General features: G+C 37.4%; 1 protein-coding gene across 1 annotated transcript in view; it reads left to right on the top strand.

Annotated features, from left to right (window-relative positions):
- Positions 1 to 1,138: 1,138 nt before the first annotated feature.
- Srbd1 (S1 RNA binding domain 1) overlaps positions 1,139 to 19,017 on the top strand; it is a 210,755-nt gene continuing 192,876 nt past the window's right edge. The window contains exons 1-4 of the mRNA XM_026385739.2: positions 1,139 to 1,168; positions 7,293 to 7,372; positions 8,738 to 8,918; positions 11,709 to 12,080. Of these exons, the coding sequence (XP_026241524.2) occupies positions 7,293 to 7,372; positions 8,738 to 8,918; positions 11,709 to 12,080 (633 nt within the window). The 5' untranslated portion in view covers positions 1,139 to 1,168. The remainder of the gene's footprint in view (positions 1,169 to 7,292; positions 7,373 to 8,737; positions 8,919 to 11,708; positions 12,081 to 19,017) is intronic.

The following is a 19,017-nucleotide window of genomic DNA, read 5'->3' as shown; positions in this document are numbered from 1 at the left end:
CAATGGAAACGACGAATCTAGAATAAGACCCACCTAGGATATTGGGTTACCAGGAATTAAGTCACAGCACTTTCCAAATAATCTGAAAATGAAATGGGGTAGAGTTTTTCTATTCTTGCCCAAGAAGTACAGGGTCTGCCATTTGCCTAGAGTAAATTGATTCATTCTAGCATTTACTCCTAGTTTGCTGGGTATCTGAACAGGTAAAGGACTGGTGGAAGGTGAAGGCAGTTGAAACAGCTCCAAAAACATAAGGCAGGCCAAGTGCAGGGGCGGCCCCCTGTCATCCCAGCCACTCAGGAGGCTGAAGCAGAGGGATCTCAAATTCAAAGCCAACTTGAGCAACTCCGTGAGGCCCTAAGCAACTTACAGAGACCCTGTCTCAAAATAAAACATGAAAAGGGCTGGGGATGTGGCCCTGTGATGAAGAGCCCCTGGGTTCTGTCCTTGGTACCAAAGGAGGTGGTGGTGGGGGGACAATTTGCACAAAGCCCGGGCAGACTTAGATTTGTTTGATACTTTTACTACGAAGTTCCTGAGAGAACCCATTTTTCAAATCGGTATACTTGGCAGTGTACCCAGCTACCTGAATGACCAAAATAAGTTAGTGATGAGTCCAGGGTTTAAGTTTTCCATTAAGGTAGCTGAAGAAGGACTTTAGTTACAGGCGACAAGATTTGGATCTATCTTAAAGACTAGAGCAAAATCCATATTTCGGACCTTAGGAAATAAAGATGTGAAATTAACGGCGCTTTAAACAAAAAAATAAAGCTAAAATGTTTATTTTTTCACCGTAAATGAATAATGCAAATGAAAAGAACTGTCCTTGATTGGACTTAACATAGGGTAGATGAAAATAAAGCGGGTCAAAGAAAGAGCATTCGCAGCACCCTAACCCCACGCCCGATGAATCCAGGGAAACGCAGCCCAGCCGATTGGCAGCCCAGGAGCCAGGATCACCTCTACACTCCTTCAGGATCCTAGCTCCGGCCCCGCCTCCATCCCGTTTGGCTCCGCCCCATTTCGTCTGCGCCGCGGCTTGGCTCGGCGTTTTTACCTTCGTCGGGGAAAACTGAGGCGGGACTTCCGGCATTTGAAAAACTTCCGGCGGGAACCGGAAGATATAGTAGCACAGAATCCCCGGTCTTCCGACACGCTGGGCGGGAAGGTGAGCTGTGCGTCCTCCTCAGCGGCAGTTCTTTGGGCTCCCAAGGGCCGGCGTCCGGGCTCCGGCTTTTTTGAGGCCACTTAAAAAGTTCCAAGCGCCCATTTGGGAACTAACACTTCCCCTATTTTTTTTTAAAGTGAGAGGTTCATTACATTTTACTGTATCTCATAACCTATACCCGGAGAATCTCCTAGCTGCTGCGTGTCACCTGGCGCGTCTTCTAATTGCAGCTCAGAGGGGCAAACATGGGAAAGCTCGGGCAGACTTTGGTTGTTTTATACCTCGAAGATGAGGGAGGAAGCACCTTTTCACTTTCAGATCGTGGCCCTGTCTGCATTAGCTGCATTTTCAGCAGTGTGCTGGGCATCTAGGAGGCGCTTAAATAACTTAGGGAATATGAACGGGAACTCCAGGCAACTTTATCCTCGAGCCTCCCACGTTCCAGCATGTCATTAATGTAATTTTTATGAAATGGGAAACAAGACTAGTCTTGCTGTTTGGGGCGCTGGTTTCTAGTCCTTTGCCATGTATTTTTTTGAGTAACCCATTTCACCTTCTCTAGCGTCAGGATTCTCATTGATTTTTTTAAAAACATGGCAGTACGGCAGGGCTGTCTGATCCCAGAGGTACTTTCTAACTCGAATTTTGTTTTTGTGACTTGGGTATTTATGTTAACATTTGAAGCCCTTCTGTTGGTTTCCTCTGGGTAACTTCTTTAGGTGCCTTTTAAGAAAGTATTCCTTCTCAATCTCCTTGAATTTTAGTGTTTTCCCCCTATTTTAAGATTCATTTATAGGTCCTTTTGCCCTTTGTTTCCACTTTTCACTTGCCCTAGTTTGGTGCCTCCTCCCTTAGTAACATCACAGCAACCTACTAATTATTGGTTTGGAATATGTTCGTGTGCCCATAGAGATAAGATAACTTGGAAGAGGGAAAATCCTAGATCGCTGAAGAATAGAAATGTTCTCAATGTGCCTTTTCAAGACAGCAGTGAATGCCAAATATTGCATTGCCTAATAGGGATAGAAAGTAAATTCATATTTCTCTTCAGAGCCCATATTTGTATATATTCTTACGTTTATTTAATGGATAGTTATAGAGAAATCAGTAAGTGCTAGGCTCAGTGTGATATGAAAGTAAGACAAATATTTCCTTCCTTCATGTTCTTCACTATATTAATAAAATAGTAAAACAAAATATAATTTTAGATTATGCTATATATTGCTGTATAAAAGAAATAAATAGGGCTTTAAAAAATACAGTGTAACTGAGAAGCTCATAGTATGCCTAAGGTGATGAGAGGATCCACACATTTGATGAGCAGAAAAAGTAGAGTGACCCTGAGTTGGGAAAGAATTATGCTTGTTAGAGGTAATGAAAGAATGTGACTGAAGTTTAGGAGCTACAACAAATGGTAAATATGATTAGGAAGGGAAGCAGAGGTCAAATCTGCAGGGCATTATAGAAAACCATGGTAAAAAATGAGATTGGATTCTGAGTGAAGAATGAGATAGGAAGTCATTAAGTGTTTTTTAAAACATTTTCAAATCATGACTTAGGATGATATGTGAATAATAGGTTGTAAGGACAAGAGCATGGAAGCCGAGAGGGTGGTTGGGGAGAGTGCCATAGTGCAGGTGAGAGATGTGATACTATAGTTTGAATGTATCCCCCCAGAGTTCACATGTTGAACACTTAATTTGCAATTCATATATTGGTAGAATTTGGAGGTAGGGTCTTTGGGAGGTAATTTGGGTTAGATGAGATTATGAGGCTGGTGCCCTCATGATGGGATCGGTGACATTATAAAAGAGGGAGGGAAATCTGAATTGGAAAGCTCTCTTTTTCTGGAAAGCTCTTTCTCTAGTGTGTGATGCCTTCTGCCAGGATATGACTCAGGAAGAAGGCTGAGGGCTGGGGTTGTGGCTCAGTGGTGGAACTCTTGCCTAGAAACTGTGAGGCACTGGGTTTGATCCTCAGTACTGCATAAAATAAATAAATAAAATAAAGGTATTGTGTCCATCTACAACTTAAAAAAAGGTCAACTTCACAACCACTAGTCTATAGTTATTCTGAAATAACAACAGGAAACAGACTCAAGGACCAAATATCCACTGAAGATTGTAGAGATATATTTTGGAGGAAAAATTTATGTGACTTACTAATAAACTGGATATAAGAGATGGAAGAGAAAAAAAATTTCACAGTGTTTTGGCTTAACAAATGATGGATATGTTCATTGTCTTGATTGTGGTGATGTGTATACATATGTCAAAATTTACCAGATTTGAACCTTTTAAAAGTATTCAGTGTACTGAATGTCATTTGCACCTTAGTGAAGCTGTAAGAAAAATTCCAAGTTCTGGCTCAGCAAATAGATGGATTCTGATGCTATTTTCTGAGATGGGAAGGATTCTGGTAGAAATGTGTTTTAGGGCAGGGAATGGTTATCAAGCTTTCTGTTCTGTTTTTTTTTTTTTAATTTTAGTTAACTATGAGACATCTAAATAGTTTCAGAGGCAGGAATTTTATTATGTAAATCAGAATTTTAAAGGCAAGGTTTGGGATGGAGGAATTAGGATTGTTTAGTAGGTGATATAGGTACAGTCATGTGCTGAATAACAGTAATGTTGGTGATAGATGCCAGTGATGGATGCATATATGCTTGAAGGTGATCCAAGAAGATTGTATCACCTGATGATGTCATAGCTGTAGTTTGTGAAAGTACACTATGATGTTTGCATGATAATAATTAATTCCCTATTGATGCATTTCTCAGAATGTGTCCCTATTGTTAAGTGACACTTGACTGAACTGAAAACATGGAAATGGCCGGGTGTACCTGAAATCCTAGTAACTTGGGAGGCTGAGGCAGGAGGATTGCAAGTTCGAGGCTAACCTCAACAACTTAATGAGATGGTGTCTCAAAAAAACAAACAAAAAAAGGACTGGGAATGTAGCTCAGTGGTAAAGCACCCTTGGGTTCAATCTCCAGTTCTAAAACCCCCAAACAACAAAACAATTGAAGAAAAAACCCCAAACATGGAAATGGGTGCCATAATAATTTTTATGATATGAAGAAGACATGATAGGAATAGAAGTGGAGAAACAGGCCCTTTAAGGACATTGGTCTTTAAACTGGAGCAAACACACCTCTGGGAGTATAACTGGCATGAATAATTTGTAATAAATGATTTCTAGGTCTCAGCTTCTGTATATAATACTTTCTAAAATGGATCTGCTTGTAATTGGCCTCTGTGCTCATACAGATTCTCCTTTTCTATCTCCCTTTACAATCATATTTTTTCCCACCAATGAAAAGAAATGTTTCCATTTTACCCACCTTTCTATGTGCATTGTGTCTAGGGTATCTAATAAAGGGATAGTTGGAAATATTAGTTTCGGGAAGCCTTCTTTAAGACTAGTTGTTAATCAAACGTAAGCCTGCCAGTGTTTTTTTTTTTTTTGTGTGTGTGTGTGTGGGGGGGGGTGGTCTTGAACTCAGCAACATCTTCAGTCCTTTTTATTTTTTGTTTTGAAACAGGATCTCAGTAAGTTGCTGAGGGGCTTGCTAAGTTGTAAAAGCTGGTTGCAAATTTGCAGTCCTCCTGCCTCAGCCTCCCACACTGGGAGGGATTACAAGCATGCACCACCATGCCCAGCTTGTCTTTCCCTATTTTAAATGCATTTCCGTTAAGGTTAAAATGTGGAGATAGAATTGGTATATGATGGTCTGTGTGGTATAGTAGCTCCCTCATCCTTAGAAAATACATGTCTAGATCCCAAGTGGATACTTGATATCTCAAATAGTACTGAACCCTGGATATATGCCATGTGTTTTTTTCTATACTACTTATGATAGTTAATTTTTAAATAAGGCATAGTAAGATATTAATAATAACTAATAGTAAAATAGAATAATTATAACAATATATTGTGATAAAATTGCCAGCATTGCTACTCTTGTGCTTTGGGGCTATTATTAAATAAAATTAGGGTTCCATGAACACAAGCATTGTGATCTTATGATAGTCTATCTAATAACCAAGATGACTGCTAAGTGATTAATGGGTGTGGGTAGTTTATACAATATGGATGTGCTGGACAAAGGGATGAGTCATGTCCTTAAAGAGTAAGGTGGAGATTTAATTACATTACTTGGGACAGTATGCAGTTTAAAACATAAGGATTATTCATTTCTGGAATTTTCTGTTTAACATTTTTGGATTGCAGTTGACTGAGGTAACAAACTGTAGAAATCAAAACCCTGGATAAAGGAGGAACTACTTTATATTGTAGGTTGGGGTGATAGGAATGGTTATAAGGTGATCTGGGTGGGTTGTTTGATGAAGAGCATAGAACCTACAGTTTTTCACTTTGGGTGTGGTCAGATCCTCCTGAAAAAAGCCTTCTCATTGTTTGCCCTTAGAGGGCAAGGATCTGACTGGCATTCTGGGTTCTTAGTGGAAGAAGAGTACTGGAGGATTCTGCATTTAGCATACAGTCTGTATGGTTCACATGTACATAGTTGCACTTGGTATACTTTAGTCTGGAGATTCTAGTTTACCTTCTCTGGAAATTAAACTAGACCTTTTCCTAGGGCAGTTGTCTACTGGCATGTTGGGTAGGGGACCTAGATATATAACCTTGTGTCAGATAGCTTATACTGAACCTCCTCATCCTTGTTCTCAAAGGTGTCAGCACTGCTTCTGGAATTTTGAGTCATGCCCAGGAAAAGCTGTGTTTCCTTACACCTACTCAAGATTATGAATAGTTGTCTTTGTTTTTTGTAGCACTTTTGTAGTTTTATTTTGTGTGTTTTAAATAATTAGTCATTGTGGAATATATTTTTGTTCATAGTGTGGAGGTGGGAATTAAACACTTGTTTTTCTCAGAGGAATACCTGATTGTCTCAATACTGATTAATCTGTTTTTGCCCTGCCCTGATTTGAATTGCCACCCTGTCAAAACTAACTTCCTCTGTTTTATTTTATTTTATATTTTTGGTGTTGTGAATCAAACCTAGGGCCTTGTGCATGCAAGGCAAGCACTCTACTAACTTTAGCCCCAGCTTGTTTTATTTTATTTTTATTCTGGTAAATTACATATAACACAGAAATCAGAGTTACCTGTTATGTTATGAACAATATTTAGAACTACTCATTTAAGGAAGGATTACCTGCATAACCATATTCTAAAAGAATGTGAAGGCAAAGATGGGAGGGTTTTTTTTTTTTGTCTACTTCCTTGGGACTGTTTTCCTTCCTGGTTTCCTCTGAGTGCTGTTCTTTCTTCCCAGTAATTCTATACTTACTGGACAGATATGAGCTATTTCTGCTGGGGGAACATGTTCCCATTTGTGACAATTCTCCACCAGAGGCACTATAATATATGACTGGTTTAGGACCTTAAACATATCAGAGTTTAAGGGTTCTAAACATATCAGAGTCTAATGTACTTTTTTATGTTCTGACACACGATCTTTAGGAAATAAATTTTGCAGCTTCAGTAAATTTATTTCCTGTATTTTGTGATGCCTCTTGCTATCTGTCTGGATATTTTTCTATAGATGAGCCTTTGAATCTGGTAAATATTTTTAGTGGCATAGTGATTAATCATTTTATCTAAGTATGAACTGTTATTATAAGAAATGCTTGTCTTGTTTTAGGAATAACCTGATTGCTTTTTCAGTTAATCAATTCCATTTGACTGCCACCTTTGTAGAGGTACCTCTACTGTATACTGTAAGAAGTTACAGAAGAGAGGAAAATATTTCTTATCTTTGAGATATAGTTTAACATAAGATTTTATAATTTGATGGCTGATAGTATTACTAATAATATTTGCAGAATACCCACCCTGTGGGAACTTATTTTTCAAAAGGTAGCCCACACTCACAAAGTGTTTGAGTCCTTTGCAAGGGTGTTTGGTGCTCTTTTAATTGGCTGCTACTTAGAGGGGAAAACCAGTGTTTGGCTTATGAATAAGCCTTCTGTTTTTTCCTATGGCATTTTTAAGCAGCAGAGCTATTGGAATGTTATTTTCAAATGGCACATCATTTTGTAACTGAATGACCATGATCAGACTATTCAAGTCATGCTGATTTTATGTTCGATTCTTCCAGATGTCATTGTTGCCAAGAAGAGCAAAAATACAGGTCCAGACTGCAGTATCCAAAGATGAATTTGCTTGCTTCTCGGAGTTGTAAGCCTCTTGGTTTAATATGATAGTGGGGGAATGAGACATATTTTAAGAAGTAATGCGTTTGTCTCTTACAGACTTGTTAAGTCATTTGGGTGGAAGAAAGCTGTATCTTTTACATTCATTCATACAACAGTATTTCTTGAACTCATGCTGTGATCCAGCCTTTAATGTTGGTGATAAAGTGTTACATAAGGAGAGAGAAAGTAACTAATTAAATACATAACATAGTATTTACACTAGAATGTAAGCTCCATGAGCATAGGGAGTACTTTATATTACATTAGAGCAGAGTTTCTCAACCTGTGCACTATTGACATTGTATGCAGAATAATTCTTTGTTGTGGGGCCTGTCTTTGGCCTTGTAGGATGTTTAGTTGCATCCCTGACTGCTACCCAATAAGCACCCCTCCCACCATTGTGACAATAAAAAATGTCTTTAGATAGTGCCAGTTTTGTAAATTGTCCCCAGTTGAGAATCTTTGCTGTACAGTGTCATGTTAAGTACTCTTAAGATATTTGTTAAAGATATTATTGGTTCATCCCATCATGATTATGCTCTCCTGTAGCATAATTTAACTAAGAAGTCATTCAGTCAGGCTTTTGCTGCCTGACTGAATGACTGAATTTAAGTGGAATTTAACCAATCAAAAACCCTGACATCTCTATTCACTAGTCTCAGTGAAGTGGTTATCCTTTACCCCAAAACCGATCGAACTGACTTGATAGGAGCATGATGTTCCCTCAACAGAATTCACTGGCTACTTTCTTTCTGCTCGTGCTCTGAGTATTATAATGCTTGGTTGTCAAAAAGTATGATAACTGCACTTGATCCAATGTAGTCAAGATCTGTGAAAGGAAAAGAAGGGTTAATAAAAACAACTGGACAGGCCTTGATGCTGACTTTTTATGTAATTAGGATGTTTCCTGGAGTCATTACTCATTCCTTTCATTGAATGAATAACAATACAATTTAAATAGATTTGATTAGCACTTAGGAACTTATTTAAGTGCTCTTCATTGTTAAAATTGAAAAGCTCACATTGATTATGTGTGACATGACTTAGTAAATTACTTAAGGTAATAAGTGATTTTCCGTGTCATGAAAGTGTGTGTGAACATGTTTGTTGACTAGGTGAGAGGAGAGTGGCAAGACCAGTGATTTATAGTGTATGATATGATATGGGGAAGATGTTTTTATACTCTAATCAACTCTGTTCTTTTAATTCTTAGTAATAATTGTTCACAGCTTATGCTCTTATCACTCCATTTTATCTGAATTTATCAGTTTTTTAAGAAGCATATGTCTGTTTTTTACCTTTGATATATTTTTTCCCCCTGGAAATTCTTCTGTCAATTTACTGCTAGATCATCTGCCTCTGAAGAAGATGACAAGGAAGATAATGCCTGGGAGCCCCAAAAGAAAGTCTCCAGAAGCCGTAAGCGGCCAGCTCCCAAGGAATCCAAACCAAAAAGGGTACCTCGAGTGAAGAAGAACACTCCACTGATCAGTGATGGCTCAGGGGTTGTGGATGTTAAAGAGGAGCTGGTAGGTGCTGAACCTAGATAGGGGGAAGGCTGAAGTGTTTTCCTGATTTGGGATGTTACTTTCTCCTTACATAGAGTAGGACAAAATGCAAGTGGAAAAAAAATGAAGGGCAGTAGTCTCCTTGTCATGAGTCCTAATAGCATATTTTGTATATATGTGTATATATATACATACATACATACACACACAAATATATATATATACAGTATTTTATATATATATATATATATATATATACAGTATTTTATATACAGTATTTTATATACACACACATTTTTGTGGTGCTGGGGATAGAACTTAGGCCTTGTGCATGCTAAGCAAGCATTCTACTTCTAAGTTATACTCCCAGCCTTCTCTCTCTCTCTCTCTCTCTCTTTTTAAAATTTTTTTTTTTGTTGATAGTCCTTTATTTTATTTATTTATATTCAATCCAGAGAATCGAACCCAGTACCTCACACATGCCAGGCAAGTGCGCTACCACTAAGCCACAACCCTAACCCCCTAACCTTCTCTTAATAATATTTATCATCAGAACCATTGTGTTTCTTCATTTGCTTTCTTTTTCCTCTCCTAGTAATAATGGCAATGTTAGCAAATAGTAATATTGTTAATGAAGCAATATGCTCAGCATTGCACTCTTGCGATCTTTTTTTTTGGTAGGGGGAATTGAACCCAGGGGTGCTTAACCACTGAGCCACAAACCCATCTCCTTTTAAACAATATTTTATTTAGAGACAGGGCCTTGCTAAGTTGCTGAAGCTGTCTTTGAACTTGTGATCCTCTTACTTCAGCCTCCTGAGCCTCTGGGATTATAGGCGTGTACCACTGCACCCAGCTCACTCTTATGATCTTAATCATAGCAACAACTGTTGGCTAAGAGAGGTGCTGTTATTTCCAGATATTATAGGTAAAAAAGCTGAGGCAAGTGATTTTAAGTGACTTGCTCATAGTACATAGATAGTATGTGATGGCACTGGTTTTCTAAGTCAGCATTTCAGGAACTCATCTATTTCTCATGAGTGTTTTCACATTAGCCATACTCAGGAGTGATGTATATAATTGGAGTGCTAGTTTAATAATTAACACTTTGAAATAATCACCACAAGGTCTTAAAATTCTGATAGCTAGCACTTTTTCTCCTTTGAGTCTGACCTAAGTTGGGCCATAAATAAGAATCCGAAATTTGCTTGATGAGCATGGACTCAGAATGGGAGACTTGACTGTTTATTGGGTTTATTGAAGGCTTCCTATGGTGGAGCTATTGTGCTTGTCACAGTGACAATTGAATGTTTTAATTGTGTGGAGGTAAGGTAGTCTGAAATATTCATCTCACAGCAGGATTCTCTTACCATTGGGACCAAAATACTTGATCTATTTGCTGAGCTTTCTTCTCTTTTGTACATTACTTATAAGAATGCTGATCATATATTTTTTTAATATTTATTTTTTAGTTGTAGGTGGACACACAATATCTTTGTTTCATTTTTATGTGGTGCTGAGGATTGAACCCAGTGCCTCACGTGTGCTAGGTGAATGCTCTACCACTGAGCCTCAGCCCCAGCCCATGCTGATCATATTTGCTTTTTCCTTTTTCTGTTCCTCTGTGGCTGACAATTCCCTTTATAACTGATATATTGGTTTTTTAGCTATAGCAATTCATTTAATTAGGTTATTATCAACTCTTACTGCTTCAGCATCTTATTATCTTCATATCTCTTTTCTGAATCCATTGTGTTTAAGGGATTGAACCCAGGGCCTTATGCATGTTTGGCAAGTGCTCTAACACTGTGCGACATCCCCAGTCCTGCAATGTTTTTAATAGTCAATAACTCTGGAAAAATATTTGATAGAAGAGAAGATTGGGCATTGTTGTTTTTGTTTGTGCCATCTGTGTTACTTAAATAACTGGAAACAAAGCTAGCATGTGAAACTGTAAGCTTCTTAAAGGCAGAATATATTTATTGCTCTATCCCCAGTACTAAGTGTCTGGTTTCCTTCCTTCACAGCTGAGCTGTCACATGGGGAGAGAAAGTGGGGGTGAAGTGAGTAGTCCCTGGATTCCTGTGTAGACTGCTGGATGAACTCTGATTAAAGAAAATGCCTGCTATTACCCTGCTGACATTCTGTTTTCTGTTCTCTCTCCTTTTGATTAAATAGATGGCACATGTAGCTTTTATGAGTGTCTTCTTTCCGTTGTTGAGTTTTGATTATAAGTTTTAATCTTTGTTTCCTGGCATGTATAGATTCATTTTTTAAAATTAAACTTTATTTTTAAACAATTCACATGTAGTAGTAAGAAATAACACAGAGGGATTTCATGTACCATTTATCCAGTTGTCCCCAATAGTAAACTCACTTATCTTACAAAATTTTAGTAAAATATTACAATCAGGATGTTGATATTAATAATTTAGATTCCTCTAGTTTTACTTATATTCACTTGTATGTATTTAGTTCTATGCAATTTTATCACATGCATAGGTTTTCATATCCATTATCACAAGGATCCCTAGTGTTGCCCTTTTATAGCCAAGCCCACCTCCTTCCTGCCTCCCCCACTCACATCTCTAACTCTTTGCAATCACTAATCTGTTCATGAGTGTTATATAAATATAATCATGTAGTATGTAACTTTGAGGTTGGCTTTTTCCACACTCAACATGGTTCCCTTGAGAGTCTTCCAAGTTATTGTGTATATCAATAATTTGTTCCTTTTAATTTCTGAGTAGTATCCTAGGGAAATTGGTTTTTATCTTCTAATTCTTATGTCTTCTCTTTGTGGCTTAATAGAATAGCTCTGTGGCAATTGCTGATGTTGATTTGGAAAAGGAAAAAAACAAATTGGACACTGTACAGACTCTGAAAACAGCGAAGACAAAAAGGAAAAATTCAGCTCAAAGGACCAAAAAACTGAAAATTGAAGAAGAAATGAGCAAAGCCAGCAATTTAGAGGGTGGGACTAATAGTACAGAAATACCATCAACAAGCACCATGTGGGAAGGTGCATGCAAGAAGGAAGAGAGTGAAGATGACTTTACATTTGGTCAGTCTCCTTTAAAGAAAATCAAGACTGAAATGTGCCCTCAGGGGCAGCCTGTCAAGTTTCCAGCAAGTGCCAACAATATTAACGAGGAAGTAGATATGAACTGGGACATAGTTCAGGTAAGTGCAGCCATTTCTTATTACTTTAGTTGATTTAATTCCTTCCTTTTGAAATAGGGGTTGTGCTGGTTAAAAGAAGGGTTGGAGTTTTCAACTCCCTCCTCAGTATTGCCACTGATATCTGGATGCTTTGACCACTGGTTCTTTTCTAGAGCATGCTATTTTTGTATTATGGCTTATCATCATCATCAGTTCTTTGGCTCAGAGCTGTGAACTTCGTCAAGGTGGGTCTTTGCCATGGTGTTTTAATTGTGTTAATCAGTTTTCTGTTGCTATAAAAGATTCCTGAGATGAACGAATTATAATAAGGAAAGGTTTATTTTGGCTTATGGGTTTGAAGGTTTCAATTCATGGTTGATTGACCCCATTGCTTTTGGCCTATGGCAGTATACCATAGCAAGAACATATTTTTGGACAAGTTACTTACCTCATGGCCATCAGGAAGCAGAGAAAGAAAGAGGAAGGTCAGGGTCCCAAGATTCCATCTTGTGACCTAAGTGACTAAGTGACCTAAGATCCTCTACTAAGCCTCACTCTTAAAGGTTCTACCATCTCCCAGTGGTACTCAGCTAGGGGCCAACCCTAAGACTTGGGCCTTTGGGGGATATTCCAAATCTAAACTATAGCAGACAGATACTATGTGGACAGATTATACCAACAGATTGAGACCTCAGAGGTTCATTGCTTTATTTTTGCTTTGAAGTTGGACTATCTTTCACCATAAAATTAGTTCAGGTCATTAGGTCATTGGCAATTCATGCCTTTATTTAAACCTTAATGTATTGTAATGTACTATGAACAAGCCTAGCAATCTTCCAAAGGGAAATTTTTAAGAATTTAAACTTGAGATGCCAAAATGATATCTTTTACTACAGGGAAATAGGATTTCTTTCTTTGTTTTCCCTTTTTCAGGGGTGGGGGATTGGCTTTGGGATGAGTAGAAGGGTCCTGATGAGTAACTCATGAACAGTTATTCTTATCTTTTGTCTGATACCACACGCCTGGGACCATTTCAAGTAGAAATAGCCTTCAGGATGAATCTAATATAGATCTATGACCCACAATTCTAAAGCATTATCTTTTAGGTTTAAATGAATAAAGCAAAAGAAGGCATAAGAAGGAGCCTAATTATAGTTTCTGCAAGATACCTTAGACTATTTAATTCAGGGATGAGAGTAAGAAAGAAGCTGTGAGGCAACATTCTATTCCTTAGTGAGCCAGAAAGAAAACAATCATGGTTAAAATTTAATGTTGTTTGGGGCTGGGGATGTGGGTCAAGCGGTAGCGCACTTGCCTGGCATGCGTGCGGCCCGGGTTTGATCCTCAGCACCACATACAAACAAAGATGTTGTGTCCGCCGAAAACTAAAAAAAAAAAAAAAATATTAAAAAAAAATTACTGTTGGCATTCTGTTTGTAAATAATAGAAAAGGCAGTGTTGGTAAAAAGACACTTCTCCAAAGGAAAAAAAAAAAAAAACAACCCAAAAAAACAAAACATACAGCTCCAGACTGGAAGATAGTATTAAGATTGGGCACGTAATGAATATTTACATATTTTTTAGAATTTATTTTTAATCACTGCTGTAATACCTTAAAAGTGTTTGTTCACAGATCTGTAATTGACAAGGGATAATATTTGCCATTTACTTGCAGATGATTTATTATGGGATAGGCTAGGCTCCATACCAGACACTTTATTACTTTCTTTTATTTATTTATTATCATGATAGATTATTAGAAATAATGTATAATCTCAAAAATCAATTATAGCTAGGATTAGAATAGACAAATATTTTTGCTTATATAATAAGGACTAAAGAGAAGTCATCTCAAAGTTAAAAATTACTGAGAATTGACTCAAAAGTGTTTGCAGAATTTAGTTTCTGTAGGGTGTGTCCTTTCTCTAATAGGTATGACTAAAGTTGATTATGAATTTCAATGTATTAAATACCATAATGTATTAAATCTAAAATTTGCTAACCTGGACTTTTTATTTTTTATTAGGGGAGATTAGCTGGGTTCACTAATGAGTTCTGTAATGTCAGTAAGATAGCAGCTAAACAAAGCTTTTTCGAAAATGAAAGAGAAAGGTGAGATTACTTGCTGAATAGAATGAGGAGGGGAACCTATGTTGAGAGACAAGAGTCCAGCTGTCAGGGTAAGTGGCAGAAAACAGGCAGAAGGAGAAGAAGGTTCATTTATAAACCATAGCAGCAGTGTCCATTAATTGTGGGAACATCAAGTGGAAGAGCGTTATCTCATTTTTAAGACCCTAAAAGCATTTTACAGTCTTTGGTCTCCTTTGAAAACATACATACTCTAATCTTAACTTTTTATTCAAGCAATTTTTCCCTCCTTCTCCTTATTGGAAGTGATTTTTGATGGCTGAATCCTGTTCTCAGGGAATCTGGGCAGTCTTTTCTGTGAGCTGGGAAAAGTGGTTGCTCACCTTAGCCGAGCAACTTGATGACAATTGTTAAGTCCAATGTTTTCCAGGTAAGCTTAAGGGAAATTGCCTGGGAAACTGTTAAGAATTTTTTACATGTTTGGGTTCTTTTCATTTAATCAAATGTAGTCATTCTTTGCTAACTTTAAATTAGCTTTTATGGAAATCCTTAATTGGAAATGTGTATTTTCATTTTATATATGTATGAAATACCATAATGTATGTATGAAATGTGTATTTCATTTGATACATATATGAAACGAAATATATAATATATATGTATTTTAAATTCCACCATAAACAAGAGAAACTCTGTGTTAGAGAATAGTTTTGTCTTAAAATCATATTTATGCTTCCTAACATGGTTGAGAAAGTGGCTAGTGTTGGAAGAACAGGGAGTGAGAAGACTGAGCCAGTGGAAAATCAGGAGGGTCTAAACATTTGCATAAGGACCAGACTGAATGATTTGTCTATAATGCTTATATTATCTGCCACAAAATGTATGCCCAGGTTCTTTTGGTAAATCCCTAATAGTACCTAGCCAGTGAGGAATGGTCAACGGAAATTGATTGTATAGAAATTATTATTAATTATTATTCTGTGTGCTAGTTAGTTCTCATGGCCCCTGCCCACCACCATGCCTGATCCTCGATTTTTTTTCTTCAGGTATATTTCTGAATTCTGAAAACTCTACTGCTTTTTCGGGAACATTACCATCTTGTTTGGGGAGGGAAAACTACATAGCCAACTTGATTTATTTTTAGGCTTTACATATGAACATACTTGTCTAGTTTCTGATCAGGGTCTGGGGATGACTAGATCTCTTGAGCAAAAGCAACCTATTCATTTTTATCCCTTTCTCTCAAACTACAATTGTATGGTTATCACCAGGAACTATTTTTTGTTAAAATCCATTATGCAAATATATAACAACACTATGAGTTTTAGAACATTTAAAAAAGCAAGTAGCACTAATCAATTTTTGAAAAAATTAAACTGCTACAAAGTTGTGATTGCTGTTACATGGTTTCCTTATTTTGAGGGTGGGCATAGGGGAGTGGAGTAACTATGCCTATCTTAGTAACATTTGTCTAAATGAAGGAGCTAAAGGAAACAAAAACCTTTTCTTTTTTTTTTTTAAGAGAGAGTGAGAGAGGAGAGAGAGAGAGAGAGAGAGAGAGAGAGAGAGAGAGAGAGAGAGAGAATTTTTTTAATATTTATTTTTAGTTCTTGGCGGACACAACATCTCTGTTGGTATGCGGTGCTGAGGATCGAACCCGGGCCGCACGCATGCCAGGCGAGCGCGCTACCGCTTGAGCCACATCCCCAGCCCCAAAAACCTTTTCATGAGCCATTTTCCCCTTTGTTCTAGGAGAGTGGGATTATATGGGGGAAGACCTGCATGGGATGACAAAAGTGTGGGAAGAAGTGGGATGAAAAGGTGGACAGTGTCTGTGAGCTGGTCATTTCACTGTAATTCTGCATCTATATGCAGAACCATTTGGTAGGTGCAACTTATTTGTCCTAGGAGAGATTAAATAAAAGAAATTAGAATATTTTTTGTTTCTGTAATTTAACTGATAGTATTTGCTTAAAAATTTTTTTTTGAAATATAACACACATACAGAAAATTTATTTAACTGTGTAGCCCAGGAATGTTCAAGAGGGTAACCATGTCAAGAAACAACACAATCCCCCATCATACCCTTTTCCAATTCCTCCTTGTTTCTCTTATAACCACTCTTCTCATTTCTAACAGCATAGTTTAGTTTTCCTTCTTCTTTAAGGAAAATTTTGGTGTGTGTGATAAAAGTGATACAATAAACTAGAGAAGGGTAGAGAGAATAGCAGGAATCAACAGCTTTTCAGAAGGTGTCCAATTGTGGTTTGGGAGTGATTCTGAATAGAAAATCCTCTCAATTCTACTCACTAGAGACTCATTTAATTTTGATTTTTTTTTTTTTGAAGCAGATGCTTCCTGAATGTTTAGAGCTATAGTGTATTTGCTCATGCCCAGATGTTTTCTTTTGAACTGAGGGAATGGCAATTTTCATTTGGAGGAGTAAATCTTAGGTCACCCTGGGAGAAGGCATTTTCTTGGAGTTGTTGTTTTTTCATGGTGCTGGGGATTGAACCCAGAGCCTTGTGCATGCTAAGCAAGCGCTCTACCACTGAGCTGTATACCTTTTTGACAGTTGGAGGGTGGTAGGAAGACATCTTGAGCTACCTATCTGCGGTTGCGCTCAGGAAGAAAAGTGAGGCAATTTGAGCAATTTGTATTTTTATTTGAAAAGACATCTTGTTTTGCATAAAATTTGAATTTTTGAAGGTGTAATATAGCCTTTGGGAGTTGAGACAATTTACTTGATTAATTTGGTCTTTAGTTTTTGTGTCAATAAAATGTGAATAATTATTGTACCTATCTCATATAATTTAAATGAATGCATAAGAGACTTTACCACATAATAAGCCCTATAAAGGTTTTAGCATAAAACAATAAAAATAACCTCTCTAAAACTTAGAGGTTAAAAAAATAATTCAAGACTGCCTTTAAAACCTTACTTTCATTACTACCAGTTAATTTAAAAAATGAAGTAATATATGTGAATAATTTAAAAGTAAAAAACACAGTTGTTCCCTGCCCCACCCCTCCCCATCCATAAGTCTTGTTCTCTACTTTTCACTTAATTATGTTATATACTGGGGATTAAACCCAGGAGTGATTTGCCACTGAGCTGTAACCCAGACCTTTTTATTTTTTTGAGACTGGGTCTTGCTAAGTTGGTGAGTCTGGCCTTGAACTTGTGATCCTTGTGAACTTTGTGATCCTCCCAAGCCACTGGGATTACAGGAGCGTACCACAGCACCCAGCTACCTCATTTTTTTAAAATACAGATTGTTGGGCCATATCCTTGAATTCTGATTCAGTTTATTTTAGGCAGCACACAAGAATTTGCATTTTTAACAAGTTCTTAGATGATGTAATTATGCTGCTGGTTTGAGACCACACACTCTATAAACCACTTTTGCAGTCCACAGATCTTGTTAACTCAAATGTAACAGCTTACAGATTTGACTCATTCACTGAAACCAAGAAATGAGTAGATCAGTCCTTGAATGTCTTCCTTCTGCGCACAGAAGAAACAAAATTCTTTCTTTATAGAATTATCATCTAGCCCCATCCATCTTTGCATTTCTACCACATGCACATTTCAGCATTACTGAACTTTTAGCAATTTAAAGAATGTACAGTGGTTTCTCATCACTGATTTCTGATATGCTATTCATTCTTCCAGGATTCCTGCCCCTCATTTAGCTGTCTGGAGATACCTTCATTTACTTTTTTTTTTGTTGTTGTTCTGTGCTCCTGTGCTCTTAAAACTGTGTACTTATGCTTCAACTAGATAGAGATCATACTATATTTTAACTGTTGATTTCTGTTAGGTTGTTAGTGCCTTGAGAACAGGGAGTTGGGGTGTGTGTTTGTGTGTATGTGTGTGTGTGTGTTGAGAATCTAACATAGGATCTGTGTGCTAGGTAGGTGCCTTGCCTCTAATGTACCCTGACAGCCTTGGGAACTTGTTTTTTTTAATATCTTGGTTAATACTGGCTTAATATGGCCTTTGACATGTAATATGAAGTAAAATAATGTTTGACAAAATCAACAGAAGAAATTTGGAGATTTGGAGGCCCAAAAGTGATGACTGCTTATGTAGTTTTGTTAGTTTTAATTTCAATGAGCAGTTTTGCATAAGCAGCAACGTATACTCCCTTAATACATGTGATGCTAGCTGGATTCCTTAGGACCTAGTATTATCCAAGTGAGAGTCTGGGATTTTAGCTGTCTTAGACCTTTTTTTTTTTTTTGTGGTATTGGGGATTGAACCCCGGGGTTTTCTTCCACTGAGCCACACCCACCATCCTCTTTTATTTTATTTTGAGACAGGGTTGCCAAGACTAGCTTCAAACTTGTGATCCTCTTCCCCAGTCACTGGTGCTCTACTGTGCTTAGCTTTAAATTCTGTTACTCAGCAACAGCTGATCTATTTAATATAGTTTCTCATTACACTAACAATCACACAGTTTCAAAATGAGCATTTTTGTCACTTCCATTTCTCATTACCATCTTTCAGAATCTTGCTTGTCTTTCAAGGGCCAAGTGAAATGCTACCCCTGCAATAGACACCTCTTGATTATCCCAAAGAAAGCTTGTTCTTTTCTGAAAGCATGGTACTACTTACTGTCTGGCATGTGCTGTTTTATTTGTAATTGTTTGCGTTAATATTTTATCTTCCTTTTTATATTGCTAACTACTTTGAGGACAGTGAAAGTTTGAGCCTCAACTTGGGAAGGGATTTTAAAACTATGCTACGTGGTTACACCTTTTCCAGTAAGTAGATTAAAATCACTGGAGTTGATGTTCAAAAAAGAAAAGAAAAAACAAGGGGTGTGTGTTAGTTTTTTGTTGCTGTGATCAAAATACCTATCAA

The sequence above is a fragment of the Urocitellus parryii genome, chromosome 12, assembly GCF_045843805.1.
Source record: "Urocitellus parryii isolate mUroPar1 chromosome 12, mUroPar1.hap1, whole genome shotgun sequence".
In the NCBI taxonomy this organism is placed as follows: Eukaryota; Metazoa; Chordata; class Mammalia; order Rodentia; family Sciuridae; genus Urocitellus; species Urocitellus parryii.
The sequence above is the reverse complement of the archived record's forward strand: the minus strand, read 5'-3'. Positions and strand labels throughout refer to the sequence as shown.